This window comes from Styela clava, chromosome 12, assembly GCF_964204865.1.
Source record: "Styela clava chromosome 12, kaStyClav1.hap1.2, whole genome shotgun sequence".
NCBI lineage: Eukaryota > Metazoa > Chordata > Ascidiacea > Stolidobranchia > Styelidae > Styela > Styela clava.
The window spans coordinates 985,553-1,004,263 of NC_135261.1; the positions used below are offsets into that span (position 1 = coordinate 985,553).

Here is an 18,711-nt window from a genome sequence, read left to right on the forward strand (position 1 = left end):
AAGAAAATGATGGAGAGGAAAGGTCTATAACAGAGAGGAGAAAAAAATAGGAGTATAAATTAAATGAGAATAAAGTTGCCAGCAAGGTGTATGGCGTTATAGTTTGCTTTGTTTACTATGTAATTCAGATGTTGTTAAACCAATAATTATAGTGGTGTTGTTATATATATTAGAGGATTTATAGTTATCGAGTAGCCATGAGGTAATTAAATGACATTTTGATATTAAATCACAGCAAATTATTAGGCACGCGAGACTTTTATATATGGGAATCATATCCAGAGAGGATCTCTTTCCAGTTTGGAACAAGATCGTATTGACCGAAAAGTAACCCGTTTCGAGTGAACCTATATGAAAATTCTTTTTCGAGATTACTGAAATGTTTTTTATGACTTTTAAAGAGATGGACTAGTTCCCAATCCACATCTGTTGGAGGGCACTCTTCTCTGTAACTCATTAGAGACCTATAGATGGAAGCCAGGCCGGCGGAATCCCAATCATGGCCTTTAGCCTTCAAAACACGAAATGTGTTAAAGGCTTTCAGCCATGATTCTGGAACGTGGATGGAATGGGGAATGCTGTTGCTAAATAACCCAGAATTAACCTGAATTATCTTACTGCCAAGGCTGAACTGGTCCTGTCTATGCCACAATTGAGTTGGATTAACCAGAGAGACCAGTTGTTGAAAACGTTCAGCCCGGCAAGCAACAATCTCGGTGTCAAGACACGCAACATCCATTCCACCCTTTGATCTTTTGTTCTTATTTATCTCACAACATAGATAAAATTTTGGCGCTCTCATGGTATGTGAACCAAGTTGGTGGACACCTGAACTGAACATAGTATGTGTACCAAGTTTGGGTTTAATTTTATTCCTATTTTCCTTATTTTAGTGCTATAACGAGTTAGGGGACTAGTCAAGTGACTCTTGTATATAGAATTTGTGTCTGAAATTATGGCCTATCCCACGTTCCGGTGTCCGCCATCTTGGTTCACATACTATGGGAGTACCAAAATTTTCAATCCATTCCTAACGTGAGAATAGGTAGCTTGAGAATATCGTTTTTCAGTCTTGCATACTGAGTGACTGATTGACGCTCAGAAATAATGACCAACTAATTACTATTGCATTATGTATCCTTAAATGTTGACTTCGTTTGTGATAATAAAATCTCGGCGCTCACGAATTATGTGCACCAAGGTGTCGCACAACATTATAACCCTAACCTGTTACACAGACTACGTTCAGGTTGTGCGCCATCTTGGTGCACATTCATACTTCTGGAGCGCCAAAATCTCTTCCGCGCGCGCGCGCGCTGAATGCATGTGAACGTAAATATTGAGAAATGGCAAGAGAGATAATTTGAGTTCCCACATTACAATGTTCACATTGAAACATTACAGCCGACAAACGACCTAATAAGGCACGGCGTTGTATCGCAACGTCTCAAACTCTTGAAATGCGCTCTCCATCGCAGCACCATGAGTGGTTTGGAGGTTGCTGAACTCCTAGCAAGGTGGTCGGTAATCCGGCCGACATGGACTGGTAACCGAACGGGAGTCCGTGGTTTGCCATATGCTATCCCATCTTTATTACGTCATACTGGATTGATTCCAAACGCAATAACATCTTTTTCACAGTTCTCATTTCTTTATAAATTACAAGAATCGTTAAATCTTTCAGTTCAGAAGAAAATATGAAGTGTATTATCAGGAATATGCAAAATATTGCAGTGTGCCGACACAAATAATTTGGTCTCGGTTGAGCGAAGATTGCACAATATTTGTTTTTGTGTATTGTTTGCTCACCTAAAGTCCTGACACGAAAGCGATTAACAAGTTTACACACCGGGCGTTCTAACATACATTACTTTAAATTATACCAACGTGTGCAAAGCGTTAAAAAGTAGTGAGACTCGTTCGTTGGTTACAGCCTCGCCCTGTATTATAGAAGTCGAACAGTTTTTTCGCAATTTGGATTTACAAAGCTGAAACATAAAGGGAGTTCCTGTGAGCAGACGCCATGGCAGAAGGTGGACAGCAAAACCAACAGCAAGCCGTTTATAACATTCATATTTATAACGCGCAGAACCAGAGGGAAATTGTACAGTAAGTTGGTTACTTTATTTAGTAGAGCCTAACACTGACCTACAATCTAGACTGCTTAAAGGATTCAAGTGAAATACTGTATATGGGCGTTCGGTCGCGATTGGAGTATTTTTGGAGTAGGGGGTGAAGTAGTTTGATGTCTCTCTTGTGTCAGCTTGGAATTTACCAATAAAAACGCATTTGAGATTTCGAATACATGATTTGAATGTATTTTAGCTAACAATTCATTGTCGAAACATCATATTCAAATACTGATGCCTGTAAAAAATGTTACGAATATTTTTTTTTGCATATCATAGGTGGTGATTGGCGACATCTGATTGAGAAAGATATATCTATAAATGTAGATGTAGGATTTATAAATAGTAGCTTAGTTTATCAAAAAGACTAAATATCAGAGACCGATACTTGAAGCCAAACTGGACGGTTAAAATATACCAAATGTAGCCAGTTTGAAATATCTTATCTATGTCTTCGTATATTATTCAGAACACGGACTGAGATCGCTGCAGGGGAGATTGGACAGATAAATATTCCACAGGCAGCTGACAATGTTCAACCAGATAATATCGCTGAAGGAGTCGATGCTTTGAATTTGTCACCAAAAAATACCAAGGCTTCTCAAAGTGGAGCAATTGAAAAGAAAGGTCAGTTATGTTGTCAACAAACGTGGACAAAAATAGTAAAATACAACATTGCTTGATTTACCTTCCAGTTGATATTTGAATCTATGTTTTCGAATGTTAACTCGTGTTTCAAAACTGCTCTTTTATACTCGCTATCTATTCTTACAAATATTAACAGGATGCTTTCTGCATTTAATTTTGTGTCAAAATAGGCCTAGTTAAAATCATGTTCAAATGTTGGATGTTTTTTATTTTAAATTTAGTGTTTTATACTGTTGCTGTCGTTTAACCAGTTGTTTGAGATCTTTAGCTATTTACGCAGGCATAATAGATATATGCAGCAAAACGCTAAATTCAGTACTGATAGTATGGCCTTCTGATCCACTCATCAATTATCTTTTTCTCTATCTCAAGCAGATCAATTCAACAAGTGTGTTTTAGCCATTAACAAATAAAAATTGATACAAACAATGTATCTGAATTCATGAAAAATGGCTCACAAAATATTTTGAACAGGCAAAATTCTGAATAGCCCAATGGGAATCCATTAATGCTCATTTTACTGAGTATGTAAATATTTCAGGCCATCTCAGAGTGCAGAACCTTCAGACGAAGACGGATACAGAACCAACTCAACCTAACCAACCGCGACTTCGTACTCAAATTATCAACCCTCAACCAAATCAAACTGCAGCCGTTCCAGGTTATACGACTGCACAGAGTGTAATTAATGCTCCGAAGATTTTGATGCTACAAAGTAAGTAAACTATAATCCGTAGAAGTTGGAATGAATGGATGGAAGTTGGAGTCGTTTTCTAGTGATATTAGTGCCTTGGACATATTCGATGATATTTTAGTTGGAGTCAAATTTTTTCCTCAGCAGAATATTTTTGTCAGCCCTAAGGTTGAGGTATCTGAACTTTTGTCATCACTGTTAAAGTTGGAGTCGGCACTTTTGAATCCGAATCCGCTACTGATACACAAAGAGATGTTATTGTATATGGTACGGATTATGTTTGGTTCACAGTTACTCGATGGACATTGGGCTTGAACTCGAGAGCTTAATCTGTGACGCCAATATTGCTGAGTCTTGCCCGGTGGCCACGGCATAAATCACTAGGCCAGGGTAGTCCAAACCCAGGCCCGCGGGCCACATATGTTCCTCCGCTTCATTATCTGTGTCCGCGTCGTATTTGCAACAAGGTAAACAAAAAATTGCATTTGGAGTTGTTTCGTCATAAAAATACCAAGAAAAATCTTTTCACATATTGTTACATCACTAATGTCACTGAATTGACTAGTGTTATGGCTAGCTGAAGCAACTAGCGAAGTTGAATAATGTGCTTGGCAGTCTAAATTGTTAACTGGCTCTCTATTTTTTTGTGGGGAATATATGCTCACAAAATAGGCTTCATAGAAAACTAAACAACGGATAAGGAATCCATTACCCTATAGGTTGGTTATGCCTGTTAACTAATATTATTGTAATGGCTAAACAATATAATTCCTGTCGGGTGTTATTTGCAACCAGCCTAAACACGTAAACAGTATTACAAAATTCGGTAATCAATCAATCTGCAGTTATTTGTAAGTTATTTTGTATACATGAGTTTGAGCTGACTGATTTAAACAGACAATCTAACAAGGTCTTTACTCCTTATGGAACTATATCCGTTATGAGTCTGAAATCTTACATCGAATGTAGATATAGTAAGATTTTCGCACGTTTTAGTGAGTTTTACCTCGATAAATTACATATAGTGGTCAATGTGTTTGGATTATAAAAGTGTTTGTTTTATATTGCACTATTGTGGCCCGCGATAAATACAAAAATAATAGTGTGACCCGCGAGGCCGACAACCCTGGACCACCCTGCACTTGGTCATTATGTTCGAATGCATTGAAATATCTCGTATAATGTGCTTTATAGTTTATGCGATACGTGATTATATTTGAAGTATACTTTTTATTTTTCAGAAAAATCTTCCGAATTATTCGACAAGTCTAAATATAAAGAAGCAGTCTCGATCTTCGAAGAACTGGCAACCCTACAAAACCATCAGGATTTCTATACAATACTTATGATGGTCGAGTGTTTTATACAACTTGGTAGAGAGAAAAAAGCGGAAAAATGTATCGGGAACCTACAAAATATCTTGATGACGTCATCAGTGACCAGTGCCGGTGACGTCAAAGACCTTGCGATCGATTTGATTTCGAATTCCGCTTACATTCGCGCTATAATATTGCTTCGAATAGCAAGTGATATCTACAAGGCTCGCACAAGATCACCCGATGATGTAATGAATTGGATTAAACTTTGTGTCAGTAAGATACATAATGCCACTATTCCATTGATAAAAGCCGGTGGTCGATCTAAAATTATAGGAGTGGATTACGGCATAGAATACATGACAGAAATGCTGGATGATATTCGCGCAATAGAAAACGCTGATCCAGTGAATAAAGCACAACAAGAGGCTTGGTGCTGTGAATACATTGGATATAACTATAACCTGGCAGGTGAATATGAGAAAAGTATAAAAATATTCAAGAATGGACTGGAGGTTTTGGAGAAACAGTTCGGATCAAACGCTTCAAAATATCGAATCTACGGTGGATTGCTGCATAATGTCGGTGCAGATTATTATAATCAGCAGAAATATTCAGAAGCAGAATCTTATTATATAAAAGCCATTGATGCTCGTGAAAAGGCTTCAGATTATGAGAATGAAGCTGAGAGAAAGAAATGGATTGAATCGTCAAAAACTGATCTAAAAGACACTCGAGCAAAATTGACCTGATATCCGCATCGCGTATTCACGGCAAATCGTAATTTACTGAAATTATCTCAAACTATAATAAAATATTTAAACTTTTAATTTACATTTGTTATGTAATTTAATACTGTAAAAAATGGTCAGTAGCAGTGGCGTAACCAGGGGGTTGTTTTGCGGGTCGACCCCCCCCCCTCTTTAAATGTAAAAAAAATAAAATCATTTTTCTGTATCATAAATATCTATTTTCCGTAGCTTAAAATGCTTTTTAGACCCGCTAGCTGTTCCGATCTAACCTGACAAATAAAATTTTCAGAACCCCTCCCCCTCCCCCCCTCCCTTTGAAAATTTCTGGCTACGCCCCTGGGTCCAGTAGACCAGTTATATCACACTCAATTTACTAAAATTATCTTAGAAAATGAATATTTTTTAAATATTTAAACTTTTCATTTACATTCAATCAATGCTGTATTATTCAATACTGTTAAAAAAATCAGCAGTTTTACTTGCATAACCGGGTCATATCCATTCTTTATAATTTTAACTTTATTATTTCAGTCGCATGTTTTATGAACAACTGATCAAGCATGGTTCATAGATAAATCAATATTTCAAAGTATAATTATCTATGGATCATACTTGGCCAAGCTTTGCATTCAGCTTATATAACAAGTTATCGCAATTACTTGTAGATTTGGGTTAATTTGTTGGATCTTTTCAAAATTTAAGTTTCATAAGCTGTTAAACATATGATAACACTATAGTGCATTGCCACTTACCCAAGAGTGGCGAGACATTGACCAAGGTTTATTTACGATTATGAATCAATATCGAAAAAAAATACTGAATGAAGTGAACTTTATTTCATGGATATTGTGTTGTATATATTTGTAATTAAGCAAATTGATTTCTTTTTATTGTATTTTATCTTTGTTCCGTTATTTACGATCAATTTTCATCGGCTGAATTGAAGTTTAACTGACATTTCAATTGTTTTGACATTTTTTGATCGAATGAAGGAAAAATATCACTATATGTTTATATTTGTATATATGTATAACCCCAAGTCGAATTTGGTAAAAATGCTAAATTGAATGAAATTATCAAAAAAGTTGAAAAAGGGATTATTTCCAAAACTAACCAGAATTTGCTTCTATTTCGTTGAAGCCTAATTATTAGATTTTATGTTGATTCATTTTAAACAATTTTGCTCAACTTATATTTTTTGTCATTTTCAATAACCATTACATATTGCTACTTCAAACCATAGAAGTGTGTAGAATGTTGAGAAAGTGGTAAAAAGCTTTTTCAATATTAATTTTGGTTTTGAGTTGATCCCTTATCTTCATTCTCAATTACATGTAAATATTAGTTATTTTGCTGCATTTTTTACAGTATGGCTGAATTTATAAATGAAAATTTTTGCAATGAATAAAGCCAACCATTTCTAACCCAATTTATCATCAGAATTATAATCTAGCGTTGTATACTATCGGGCCTTTGTAACTTAGTGAACGTTGATTTCGCTCCTCTGTGCTCAATGTTCTTGTGAAGCTGTGAATCAGGTGATGTGTCAGGTTGTTTTATTGTCAGATTTAAAATCCTGTATTATGTATAATATGCATGGAAAGGCTTAAGCATTTAGCTTCCCATATTTCAGTTTTGATTTTTGGAGTAAATTTTCCGTAAAACCTGTAAAATTATTCCCCATTACTTTGAATCTCAATAATTTATATATTGAATAAATTGATTGGCCGTTCTTAGTCTATGTTACATGTAAATGCCGGTAATTTTATTGCATTTTTAACAGTGTGATTCAAATAAATCAGGGGTGTGCAACAGGCGGTCCGTGGGTCACAAGCCGGCCCTCAAAGCTATTTAGTGTGGCCCTTGTAAACACTCAGATTCCTCCACTAAATATTATTTAAATTTATTTATTCGTTTTATCATTTAATTCGTTACAAATCGTCGTGTACCAAATTTTTACCCAGCTAGATATCTGAAGGTTTCTATATGGCCCACCGACAAAAAACGTTGCACACCCCTGATCTTAGGCGTGATTTTTATATCTATCGATTCACAACTTTCTTTTGTAATTATCTGTAATAAATCAGAATTATAATCAGGTATGGCATTATATCATATCAAGGGCTTAGCTATACTAAGTGAACAGTGACTCTAATTGACACATATCGCCTATAGATACGCATTATCTATAGCACAAGCCCGTTTAGTATGAGAGCATGAGTTCCCAAGTACAAAATGGCGTTGTCTTTTGAATCATCGCGCAAGGATGGAATGTTGCTAACAATAATCTAACAATATCACGTTGTAGATGCATAGCAGTATCGATAATATAATGCTTAATATTTACAACGCGAGGTCAGCAGGGAACAAATAACTTTGAGACTGGTTGGGTTTGAAACAAAATGGCGGGGATTGACTTGCCGCTGACGAAAAAGTTTGAAGTAAAGCAGCATTACTCAAAGTTAGTAAACGAACCTAGACTGAACAAGTCTTGTCAAAAACAACGCTACGTTGCCATAGTGTTATCCTGCTAGATATTAGAATTTGATTAAATGTGTTACCGTTTCCACATTCAACTTATTCTTCGATCATCAAATATGTTAATGTTTTCATATTTATCTCATGTCATGGAGTTGTTTACTTATGATGAGCATAATGGGTTTATCATGGTAGAATCGTGAATAAGGCAGTTCAAAAGAATTGAAACTACAACGACTTGAGCTCAACCAGAAAGATCTGTATCACGCATCTGAGATCCATCCATGGGTTGTGATTGCGAATGCAATAATTTTTGGCTCTATATCGCCACTTCCCGGCATACCGACAAGTTATCTGAGATGTTCCGAACCTCATTTCTTATTAACAACTGATCGTTCCATTAAATTAGCATAAGTAAATTGGGGTCGCGACCCCGTATTTGCGGAACACCGGTCTACTGTTACTTTGAATTTATGGTTGCCAGGTATTAACCGCGACGAAAATACTCCACTTCACGAAAACATGATTATTTTTTTTTAATTCAAATTTTCCGGCAGTAAACTTCTCAAATTACGATAGTCGAAAAATACGACAATCAGCATACAGAACACAACACAATTTGTAACTATCGATAGGTTACCGTTAGATTGAAGCAAAATTTGTCGTCACCATATACTAGGCTGGCAACAGAGACTTGCGGCAGATCAGCTGTGTAATTCGCAATTGTGAAATCACTGTACAACTGCTATTGCGTAATATTTACGTGACGGATACTAGGGCCACGAAATCTGAAACTAAGCAGGCTGTTGATAAAGACGTATCTCGGTCATGCTAGCAACAATGGCCGTATGTATATACACGTGCCTTGAGAAGTTAAACTTTTGTTTGCAAGTGCGTTCTCGCAAAGACCCATTCACACAGATTACGAAATTTTCGAAACTACATTCTCGTTAAACTACCCTTTGTGCAGTATTCGTAGTTGCATATGGACTAAATGCAACGGTCAAGCTTGTGAAACTTGAGTGCGCACTATCCATTATTAGACTGATAATATTATTGCATTTGCCTTGGAGTTGTAGTAAATGTGGTTGTAACGTGATAATTGTTATGTTATAATGTATTTGTAACTAAAATTAATAAGTGCCGAAAATTTTTTCATTTGCTTAAAGCGCGATCAAAAGTTTGAGAACCACTGCGTCAGGCGCAATGGATTGAAAAAATTTCCAATACTCTGGCAAACGCTTTTCCGCCCCGAGAACGTAGTTTAACGGCCTCTGAACGCCAAAATCACTCTAGCGTGACTTGATCAATGGCTTGAATGACAGGTAGCTCCGGGCCACTAAAAGCCTGTTTTGGCCCACTTACCTTTGCCGATCGTTATGAAAATTTTGTGTCAGTTTGGTATCGCTTCCAGGGTTCACACCAAATTTCGTCCGGATCGGCCCTTCAGTTCCCTGGGAAGTGGTCAATCTCACAGGGTTGTGGCTTAGTCTTTAACTATTTCACTTGCGACTTACGCACAAAGATTTTTAATCGATAGACTCTATACCAGTGGTTAGTCAACGCTACGCGAATTAAACACGGGGAATCCCTTCGACTAACCAATAGACTTCCGCATTTAATTTCAAGTCAATGATTAGTTTTCAATGAAAACTTTTCTTTGAAAGTAATTAATTTTTAAAACATTAACAAGAGCCGCAGGAAAGGTTGTTGAGAGCCGCATGCGGCTCTCAAACCCTAGTTTGAGAATCACTGCTCTATACTGTGCTAAAGTGTCGATTTATCACGGTATTATAACAGCAGATATCACAGTCTACAATTATATTGAAAGTAAGCAAAGCAGTACGGTACGGTTATACAGCGAAATTTTGCATTAAATATCAGATTTTATGAAATTCGTACAAATATTTGAAATAAATAAAAGTAATAGCCTTCTGGCAAAAAAATCAATCTTTAACCCCTGAAAACTTCAAAGCAATTAGTCTAGTATTCGAAGAGAAAAGCGATTTCATCATGACGAAGGAGAAGAATACAAGAGCCACAACATAACATTGAAACGATCGTTATATCCACACACGTGTCCAATAACGTAAATAAAATTTGAACGAATATCCGAGGGAATAATTATGTGCGAGAGGATTGCTGAACTCCTAGCTGGGTGGCTCAGTTAATTTCTGGTCGGTTACGGCTTCTTCCACCATCAAGTCCATGCTCCCGAAAAACAAACAAGAGAGCAATGCTCAAATATATGGACACGCAGAACAATTCCCTAAAAATCATATGCGGTGACTTACCAGTACCTGTATGAACAAAGCACCACATTACAGCAATCAAACAGACAAAAACACGGTGGCCGAAAATTGGTTGACAAAGATATTAACGACGTATTGGAAATGCGCTCCCCCCTATTCCCCCTCCTTAAAATGTAAAAACGCTCAACCTTCAAAGGTGGTTAAAAGAAACACAACTCTACCCACCTGCCAAGTTTCATCTCCTATATTTGTATGGATTTTCAAGCTTTTGACAGCTACGAGTTAGTTCAGTGTCACCGCGCTGTGTTACGGTACCAGAACTTCTCTATCTGGGCTTCTAATTGCATTTCTGACCGTCATATATTTTAAGAACACGGTTATTTCGAACAAAACTCGTCAAATTATAGACAAAGCACCACATCACAGCAATCAAACAGACAAAAACACGGTGGTCGCAAATTGGTTGACAAAGATATTATCGACGTATTAGAAATGCGCACATCCTATTCCACCTCCTGCCTGTAATGCCAGACGCTTCTTCTTTGCAAAACCAACTAATTCGATTTATCACGGTATTATAACAGCAGATACCACAGCCTACAAATATATTCACACCAAGCAAAGCATTTCGACCACAGTCTACAAATATATTCACACCAAGCGAAGCAGTACAGTACCGGCACCGGTACGGTTTACCGTACCTTTAGACCAGTCTACAAATATATTCACACCAAGCGAAGCAGTACAGTACCGGTACGGTTTACCGTACCTTCAGATCAGTCTACAAATATATTCACACCAAGCGAAGCAGTACAGTACCGGTACGGTTTACCGTACCTTTAGATCAGTCTACAAATATATTCACACCAAGCGAAGCAGTGAAGTACGGTTTACCGTACCTCTAGACCAGGGGTTCTCAAACTTTTGGTGTTGCGGAGCCCTTGAAAAGGTTGACTATTATTCACAGAGCCCTAAAATAAATGTTAAAATTGTAGCTTTCAGATTAATATTCCTGAGCAAGTTAAAAGTACTTTACTTAATTTGAATGCTGAACCTTTTTTTAATAGGGTCAATACAAGTCATACATAAATCTAAAATTCAAACATAAATTATATATACTAAAGCTGTAAATTTGACACTTGACAAACATATTAATAAATTAGGGGTCGAATCTTTTCCCTTTTGACATTTTTGGAAGACTTAAAATGCCGCTAATAACGTGCGCGATTTCATTTTTGTTACAATCGCCGTTTTTTCGTCAGCATGGCGTGTTTTTGAACCTTTTAACATCTTCACGCCGGTGTTTATTCTCCCTAAATTAAAAATTTCCCTCGGCATATATACATGTATTGTTACACAATGACGACGTTATTTGCTTTTTTGTTCTCGTGGGGAATTATGAGTTCAATGTGAAAAACATGTTACCATATTATAGTCATCGGTAACGAAATGCTAAAAATAATAATTAATAAAGAGATAAATCCGCAACTAAAATTTCTTGATTGAAAAACGGCATTTTAAAATATTAAAACTGAAACTTAAAATGTAAGATCACACGTTTGGTTTTATCAGACTCACCTCAGATTGAAAACGTTTTTATGGACATTGTGACTCACAAAATTTGGTGTTATGTTAGGTTCTCATCGTAGTAACTGCGAAATCGAAACACAGTCAATTGTGCGCGCGATGTACCTTTTTCCCCATTATGAAACTACCGACGGAGCCGCACGCAATCAATTGTGCGCGCTCCGCGATGTACCTTTTTTTTATTCTGAAACTACCGACGGAGCCGAATGCAATAAAATAAATTTCAATTGTTCGTATTTTGCCCAGACATTGTGATTTATAAAACGACGATATCTTGCTTAAAAATAATCTCAAGTACGAAAGAAGAAATCAAGTTTGACAAATCCCAAGATCGCAAAAATACGAATCCAATTTATTTATAGTTGACAGTTTATCACATAATTTATGCTATTTTAGAATACTATTCTACCATTTTAGTAATCCTAATAGTAATCTCGAATCAAACGTGAGTAACGATGAGCACAATTACATTATGGCGACGAGACACGTTAAATGCTCGCATCGGTCATGGATTAAATATTTTACGCAACAGAAATCTCGTTATCCGTTTTTTTAATCGCGAAGAATGTTGCGTGGAAATTTCCGATTCCAATTTTGAACCACCTCCTTCTTAAGAATCCTGGCTGCGCTCCTGCTTATTAATAATGTCATTTTTCAATTCCGCCTCTTTGCCATATTTCGAGGCTATATTGTTGTCAGATTTTATCAAAGCTGTTATTGCTTCTTATTAGAACAGTTACAAAATCAGTCAGTATTTTGAAAAGTAATCTAATAGCTCGCGGAGCCCCTGGGTTTCTCTCGCGGAGCCCTGGGGCTCTGTACGGAACACTTTGAGAACCTATGCTCTAGACCAGTGATTCCTAAAGTGGGCGATATCGCCCCCCCGGTGGGCGAAAACGATACAGAGGGGGGCGAAAAAGTCGAAGGTTACTTGATTACTGTACTCTGCGTGCTTTCGTAGGTTTGAATCAGGTGGGCGATTATCACACGCGAAAGGATTGCTAGACTCGTCTTCGCAGTAAGGTACGGCAGTTTGCTTATCCCAGTGGTCGGCAAAATACGGCCAGAGTAAAATAACCAGACCCGGGACGCTTCACTGAATGGACCTTTCCCCGACCTTTGACCCCGGAAAACTCTTCCTATACTTTACCATTTTAAAATTTACGGTGCTTATTCTAAGAGTGGTTTCGCGACTTGTTGCCTGTAAAATGGGGTATTTGTTTCAAACTAGCATTCCAATTCATACCATTCAACAATGTGTTTTTTAAAAGTACCTAATTTTTGATTACTGTAAATAAACTGAAGATCCTAGGAAGACAAAGTGATGATTGATTTATTTGATTTATATTTAAATTCCCGAAAAAACAACTAAAACTAACAAATATAATTCAAAAATGAGGTGATGTTCACGACCGCGCCTGAAAATCTGTCTGAGTGAGAAATGTGTCTGAGCGGATGCGAAAGGGGTCATTGTTACGTTTATTTTTGCATCTTGCTGATTAGCCAATGTCACGAAGTAAACAAGGAAGTCTATGCCCGAGGAAACAGCCAAATATTCGAATATATTGCAATGCAATGAGGAAATTAAATTCATATTCTATTCGAGAGATTCGTTCACTGCTTAATTATTGTAAGAATGTATCTTCTTAAAAAAAATCTTTATCAAAATTTCACAAACCATGCGAAAATATTCACTTCGATGTTTGAAAGTACATATTTGTGCGAACAATTATTTTCGAAAATGAACATTACAAAGAACTAGGATTAGTGATGCCCATTTAGAAAATGTTCCAATCTTGTCGTCGTAAAGCTATCAAGCGTAATACAGCCACAAGACAGTGTCACAATAAATGTCATTGTAATAATTTTACAATAGGACGACTGAGTTGAGTTCACGAATTGTTGCAGTTTTTGCGCGCTGTTCCGTTTTTACCTTTCAAAAAATTTATGCGACCCGCAAAAGACTAGCAACCCTAAATTTTGTCCCACGAGCGTAACCTCGAAAAACATGCGATTTTTGACATTTCTTAATCCGTCGTCACGTCAACGTTCGATGGCACGTGATCAAAAAGAGAAAAGCCTGTATATGCGTCCGCAGAACGTTCAGTGACGTCATAGCAAACAAAAACAAATCTCACAGAGCTAACAGAAATATTTGAGATAAATAAAAGTAATAGCCTCCTGGAGAAAAATGTCATCTTTAACCACTAAAAATTTCAAAGCAATTGGTCCAGTGATCAAAGAGAAAAGTGTGAAAAACAACAAAACGATCGTTATGTCCACTAAACGTGTCCAATAACTAACTAATCCCATACCCGACATGAAATGGTAACTGAGCCAAAGTCGTGGTTTGTCATATACGCTATCCCATCTTTATTACGTCATACTGGATTTATTTCAAACGCATGAACATCATATTCACAGTTCTCATTTCTTTATAAATTACCAGAATCGTTATCTCCTTCAGTCCAGAGGAAAATATAAAGTGTACAATCGGGAATGTATAAAAATATTGCAGTGTGGCGACAGAATTAATTTTGTCTCGGTTGAGCGAAGATTGCACAATATCCGTTTTCTCGTATTGTTTGCTCATTGTAAAGAACTAACACGAAAGCGATTAACAAGTTTACACAGCGGGCGTTTAAAATACATAACTTTTAAATATACCAACGTGTGCAAAGCGTTAAAAAGCAGTGGGACTCGTTCGTTGGTAAGGCCTCGCCCAGTTTTACTGAAGACGAGCAGTTTTATTCACACTCGGATTTACAAAGCTGAAACATCCAGGGAGTCCTTCCTTATAAGCGGAACACATGGCTGAAGGTGGCCAGCAAAACCAACAGCATCATCAAAATGTATATCATATTAATATTGCTCTGAACGCTCTGCAGAATCAAAGGGACATAGAACAGTAAGTTGGCTATATGAATCCTTAGCTAAGTTTGGGAAGTGATAAATGTATTCAAGAATTACGAATAACTTTATGGTAGACTAAGATTTACATATTTATTCCTGGGAAATGGAAAAACGATTAATACGTCACTAATATTTCATTGAGCAATCCACAATCTCAGAGAGAATTTGTACAGTACGTTGACAACTTAATTTATAACCTAAGTTTTCAAATGTATCACCAAGGCATCCGGATTAACGGATTCCTAGTGGAATACTGTACAGACAACGTCGCAATAGGAGTATTTTTGGAGTATATAGTGACGTAGGTTGATGTCTCTCTCGCCTCAGCTTTAAATTTAAAACGCATTTGAGATTTCGAATACACAGTTTGAATGAATTTCAGCTAGCAATGCGTTGTCGAAATATAATATTCAAATCCTGATGACTGTAAAAACTCTTACGAATATTTCTTCGGATAGTATATGTGGGGATTGGTGATATCTGATTGAGTAAGATATATAAATGTAGATACACTGAGGATGGACAAATGGCATCTTATCTAGTTTCGCCTAAAATACGACGGGTCTTTTTTCAATTTTCATTTGAAAAATACCACTAGGGCTTAATTTTCAAATATACAAAACAAGAAACCAATATCCATTTACTTATAAATACCACGTTTTCCTCTCTCATACGTTTTAGATTTATCATTTAAAACGTGTAGGAGAAATTTTTTGCTATCGACTAAGTAAAAAAAAAATTCGCGTTATTGACTAGGTCTTATTCTAAGTGGAGGGCTTATTTTAAAACCTTTTAAAAATTCAGGCTTGGAGTTATTTTCGGGGAAACATGGTAGTTTGCCAAAATGTCTAAATGCCAGAGTCTCATACTTGAAGTCGAACTGGACAGTTACGATAAGTGAAATGCTTTAAATATGCCTTCGCATTTTATCCAGAACAAGGACAACTGAGATTGCTGCAGTGGAGATTGGACAGATAAATATTCCACATGCAGCTGAACAACAGAATGTTGGACAACAACAGGCAGCTGACAACGTTCAACCAGATAATATGGCTGAAGGTGTCGATGCTTTGAATTTGTCACCAAAAAATACCAAGGCTTCTCAAAGTGGAGCAATTGAAAAGAAAGGTCAGTTATGTTGTGTGTTGCATGATGGCGTTTCTGTCACTTTTTTTCAAAAACAAACGTGGACAAAAATACAATATTGCTTGATTTACCTTCCAGTTGATATTTCATATCTATGTTTTCGAATGTTAACGCGTGGTATGAAACTGCTCTTTTATACTCAACTATCTATCGTAACAAAAATTAACAGGATGCTTTCTGCATTTAATTTTGTGTCAAAATAGACCTAGTTAAAACCATGTTCAAATGTTGGATGTTTTTTATTTTAAATTTAGTGTTTTATACTGTTGCTGTCGTTTAACCAATTGTTTGAGATCTTTAGCTATTTACGCAGGCATAATAGATATATGCAGCAAAACGCTAAATTCAGTACTGATAGTATGGCCTTCTGATCCACTCATCAATTATCTTTTTCTCTATCTCAAGCAGATCAATTCAACAAGTGTGTTTTAGCCATTAACAAATAAAAATTGATACAAACAATGTAACTGAATTCATGAAAAATGGCTCACAAAATATTTTGAAAAAGCAAAATTTGGAATAGCCCAATGCCAATCCATTAATGTTCATTTTATTCAAAGTATACTATTTCCACAGGCGATCCCAAAGTGTGGAATGATCAAACGAAGACGGTTAGAGAACCAACTCAGCCTAACCATCCGCCACCTCGTACTCAAATTATCAACCCTCAACCAAATCAAACTGCAGCCGTTCCAGGTGATACGACTGCACAGAGTGCAATTAATGCTCCGAAGATTTCGATGCTGCGAAGTAAGTAAACTATAATCCGTAGAAGTTGGAATGAGTGGATGTTGGAGTCGTTTTTTAGTGAAATTAGTGCCTTGGACATATTACGATGATATTTTAGTTGGAGTCAAATTTTTTCGTCAGCAGAATATTTTTGTCAGCGCTAAGGTTGAGGTATCTGAACTTTTGTCATCACTGTTAAAGTTGGAGTCGGCACTTTTGAATCCGAATCCGCTACTGATACGCAAAGAGATGTTATTGTATATGGTACGGATTATGTTTGGTTCACAGTTACTCAATGGACATTGGGCTTGAACTCGAGAGCTTAATCTGTGACGCCAATATTGCGGAGTCTTGCCCGGTGGCCACGACTGAAATCACTAGGCCAGGGTGGTTCAAACCCAGGCCCGCGGGCCATATATGTCCCTCCGCTTCATTATCTGTGTCCGCGTCGTATTTGCAACAAGGTAAACAAAAAATTGCATTTGGAGTTGTTTCGTCATAAAAATACCAAGAAAAATCTTTTCACATATTGTTACATCACTAATGTCACTGAATTGACTAGTGTTATGGCTAGCTGAGGCAACTACCGAAGTTGAATAATGTGCTTGGCAGTCTAAATTGTTAACTGGCTTTCTATTTTTTTGTGGGGAAAATTATATGCTCACAAAATAGGCTTCATAGAAAACTAAACAACGGATAAGGAATCCATTACCCTATAGATTGGTTATGCCTGTTAACTAATATTAATGTAATGGCCAAAAAATATAATTCCTGTCAGGTGTTTCCTGTAAAAGTGTTTGTTTTGTATTGCACTATTGTGGCCCTCGATAAATACAAAAATATTAGTGTGACCCGCGAGGCCGACAACCTTGGACGACCACTTGGTCATTATGTTCGAATGCATTGAAATATCTTGTATAATGTGCTTTATAGTTTACACATGATTATATCTGAGGTATACTCTTTCATTTTTCAGAAAAATCTTCCAAATTATTCGACAAGTCTAAATATAAAGAAGCAGTCTCGATCTTAGAAGAACTGGCAACCATACAAAACCATCAGGATTTCTATACAATACTTATGATGGTCGATTGTTTTATACAACTTGGCAGAGAGAAGAGAGCAGAAAAATCTATCGGCAACCTACGAAATATCTTGATGACGTCATCAGTGACCAGTGCCGATGACCTCAAAACCCTCGCGATCGATTTGATTTCGAATTCCGCTTACATTCGCGCTATAATATTGCTTCGAATAGCAAGTGATATCTACAGAGCTCGCACAATATCCCCCGATGATGTAATGAATGGGATTCAACTTTGTGCCCGTAAGACATATGATGCCACTGAGCCATTGATAAAAGCCGGTGGTCGATCCAAAATTATAGGAGTGGATTACGGCATAGAATACATGACAGAAATGCTGGATGATATTCGCGCAATAGAAAACGCTGATCCAGTGAATAAAGCAATACAAGAGGCTTGGTGCTTGGTTTACATTGGACATAACTATTTACTGGCAGATGAAGCGGAGAAAAGTATAAAAATATATATGAATGGACTGGAGGTTTTGGAGAAACAGTTCGGGTCAATCGATTCAAAATATAAAATCTACGGTGTATTGCTGCATAATATCGGTATAGGGTATTATAATCTTCATCAATATTCAGAAGCCGAATCTTATTATAGTAAAGCCATTGATGCTAGTGAAAAGGCTTCAGATTATGGGAATGAAACTGAAAAACAGGAATGGATTGAATTGTCAAATACTTGGCTGAAGAACACTCGCGCACAATTAACCTGATATCCGCATCGCATATTCGCGGCAAATCGTAATTTACTAAAATTATCTCAAACACTGAATTAAATATTGGAATCCTTATATTACATTTGTTTTGTAATTTGATAGTGTAAAAAGATTTAGCAGTTTTACTTGGGTAGACCAGTTATATTCAAACTCAATTTACTGAAATTATCTTAGAAAACGAATATTTTTTGAATATTTAAACTTTTCATTTACATTCAATTAATGCTGTATTATTCAATACTGTTAAAAAAATCAGCAGTT

General features: G+C 36.7%; 2 protein-coding genes across 3 annotated transcripts; both read left to right on the forward strand.

The window, feature by feature from the left end:
* Window positions 1-1,967: 1,967 nt before the first annotated feature.
* Window positions 1,968-18,494, forward strand: LOC120332495 (uncharacterized). 2 transcript variants are annotated; one of them, XM_078118656.1, is made up of 4 exons: window positions 1,968-2,109; window positions 15,704-15,897; window positions 16,492-16,665; window positions 17,621-18,494. In XM_078118656.1, the coding sequence occupies exons 1-4, from the start codon at window positions 2,024-2,026 to the stop codon at window positions 18,445-18,447; spliced, it is 1,281 nt and encodes a 426-aa protein (XP_077974782.1). In that variant the 5' UTR covers window positions 1,968-2,023; the 3' UTR covers window positions 18,448-18,494. The 2 variants fall into 2 exon arrangements, with proteins under 2 accessions (XP_077974782.1, XP_039255685.2); XM_039399751.2 differs by lacking the exon at window positions 1,968-2,109 and adding an exon at window positions 14,394-14,764.
* On the forward strand, window positions 2,192-6,240 carry LOC144430753 (uncharacterized). Its single transcript, XM_078118830.1, has 4 exons — window positions 2,192-2,214; window positions 2,599-2,756; window positions 3,319-3,492; window positions 4,713-6,240. The coding sequence occupies exons 1-4, from the start codon at window positions 2,192-2,194 to the stop codon at window positions 5,537-5,539; spliced, it is 1,182 nt and encodes a 393-aa protein (XP_077974956.1). The 3' UTR covers window positions 5,540-6,240.
* Window positions 18,495-18,711: the final 217 nt, after the last annotated feature.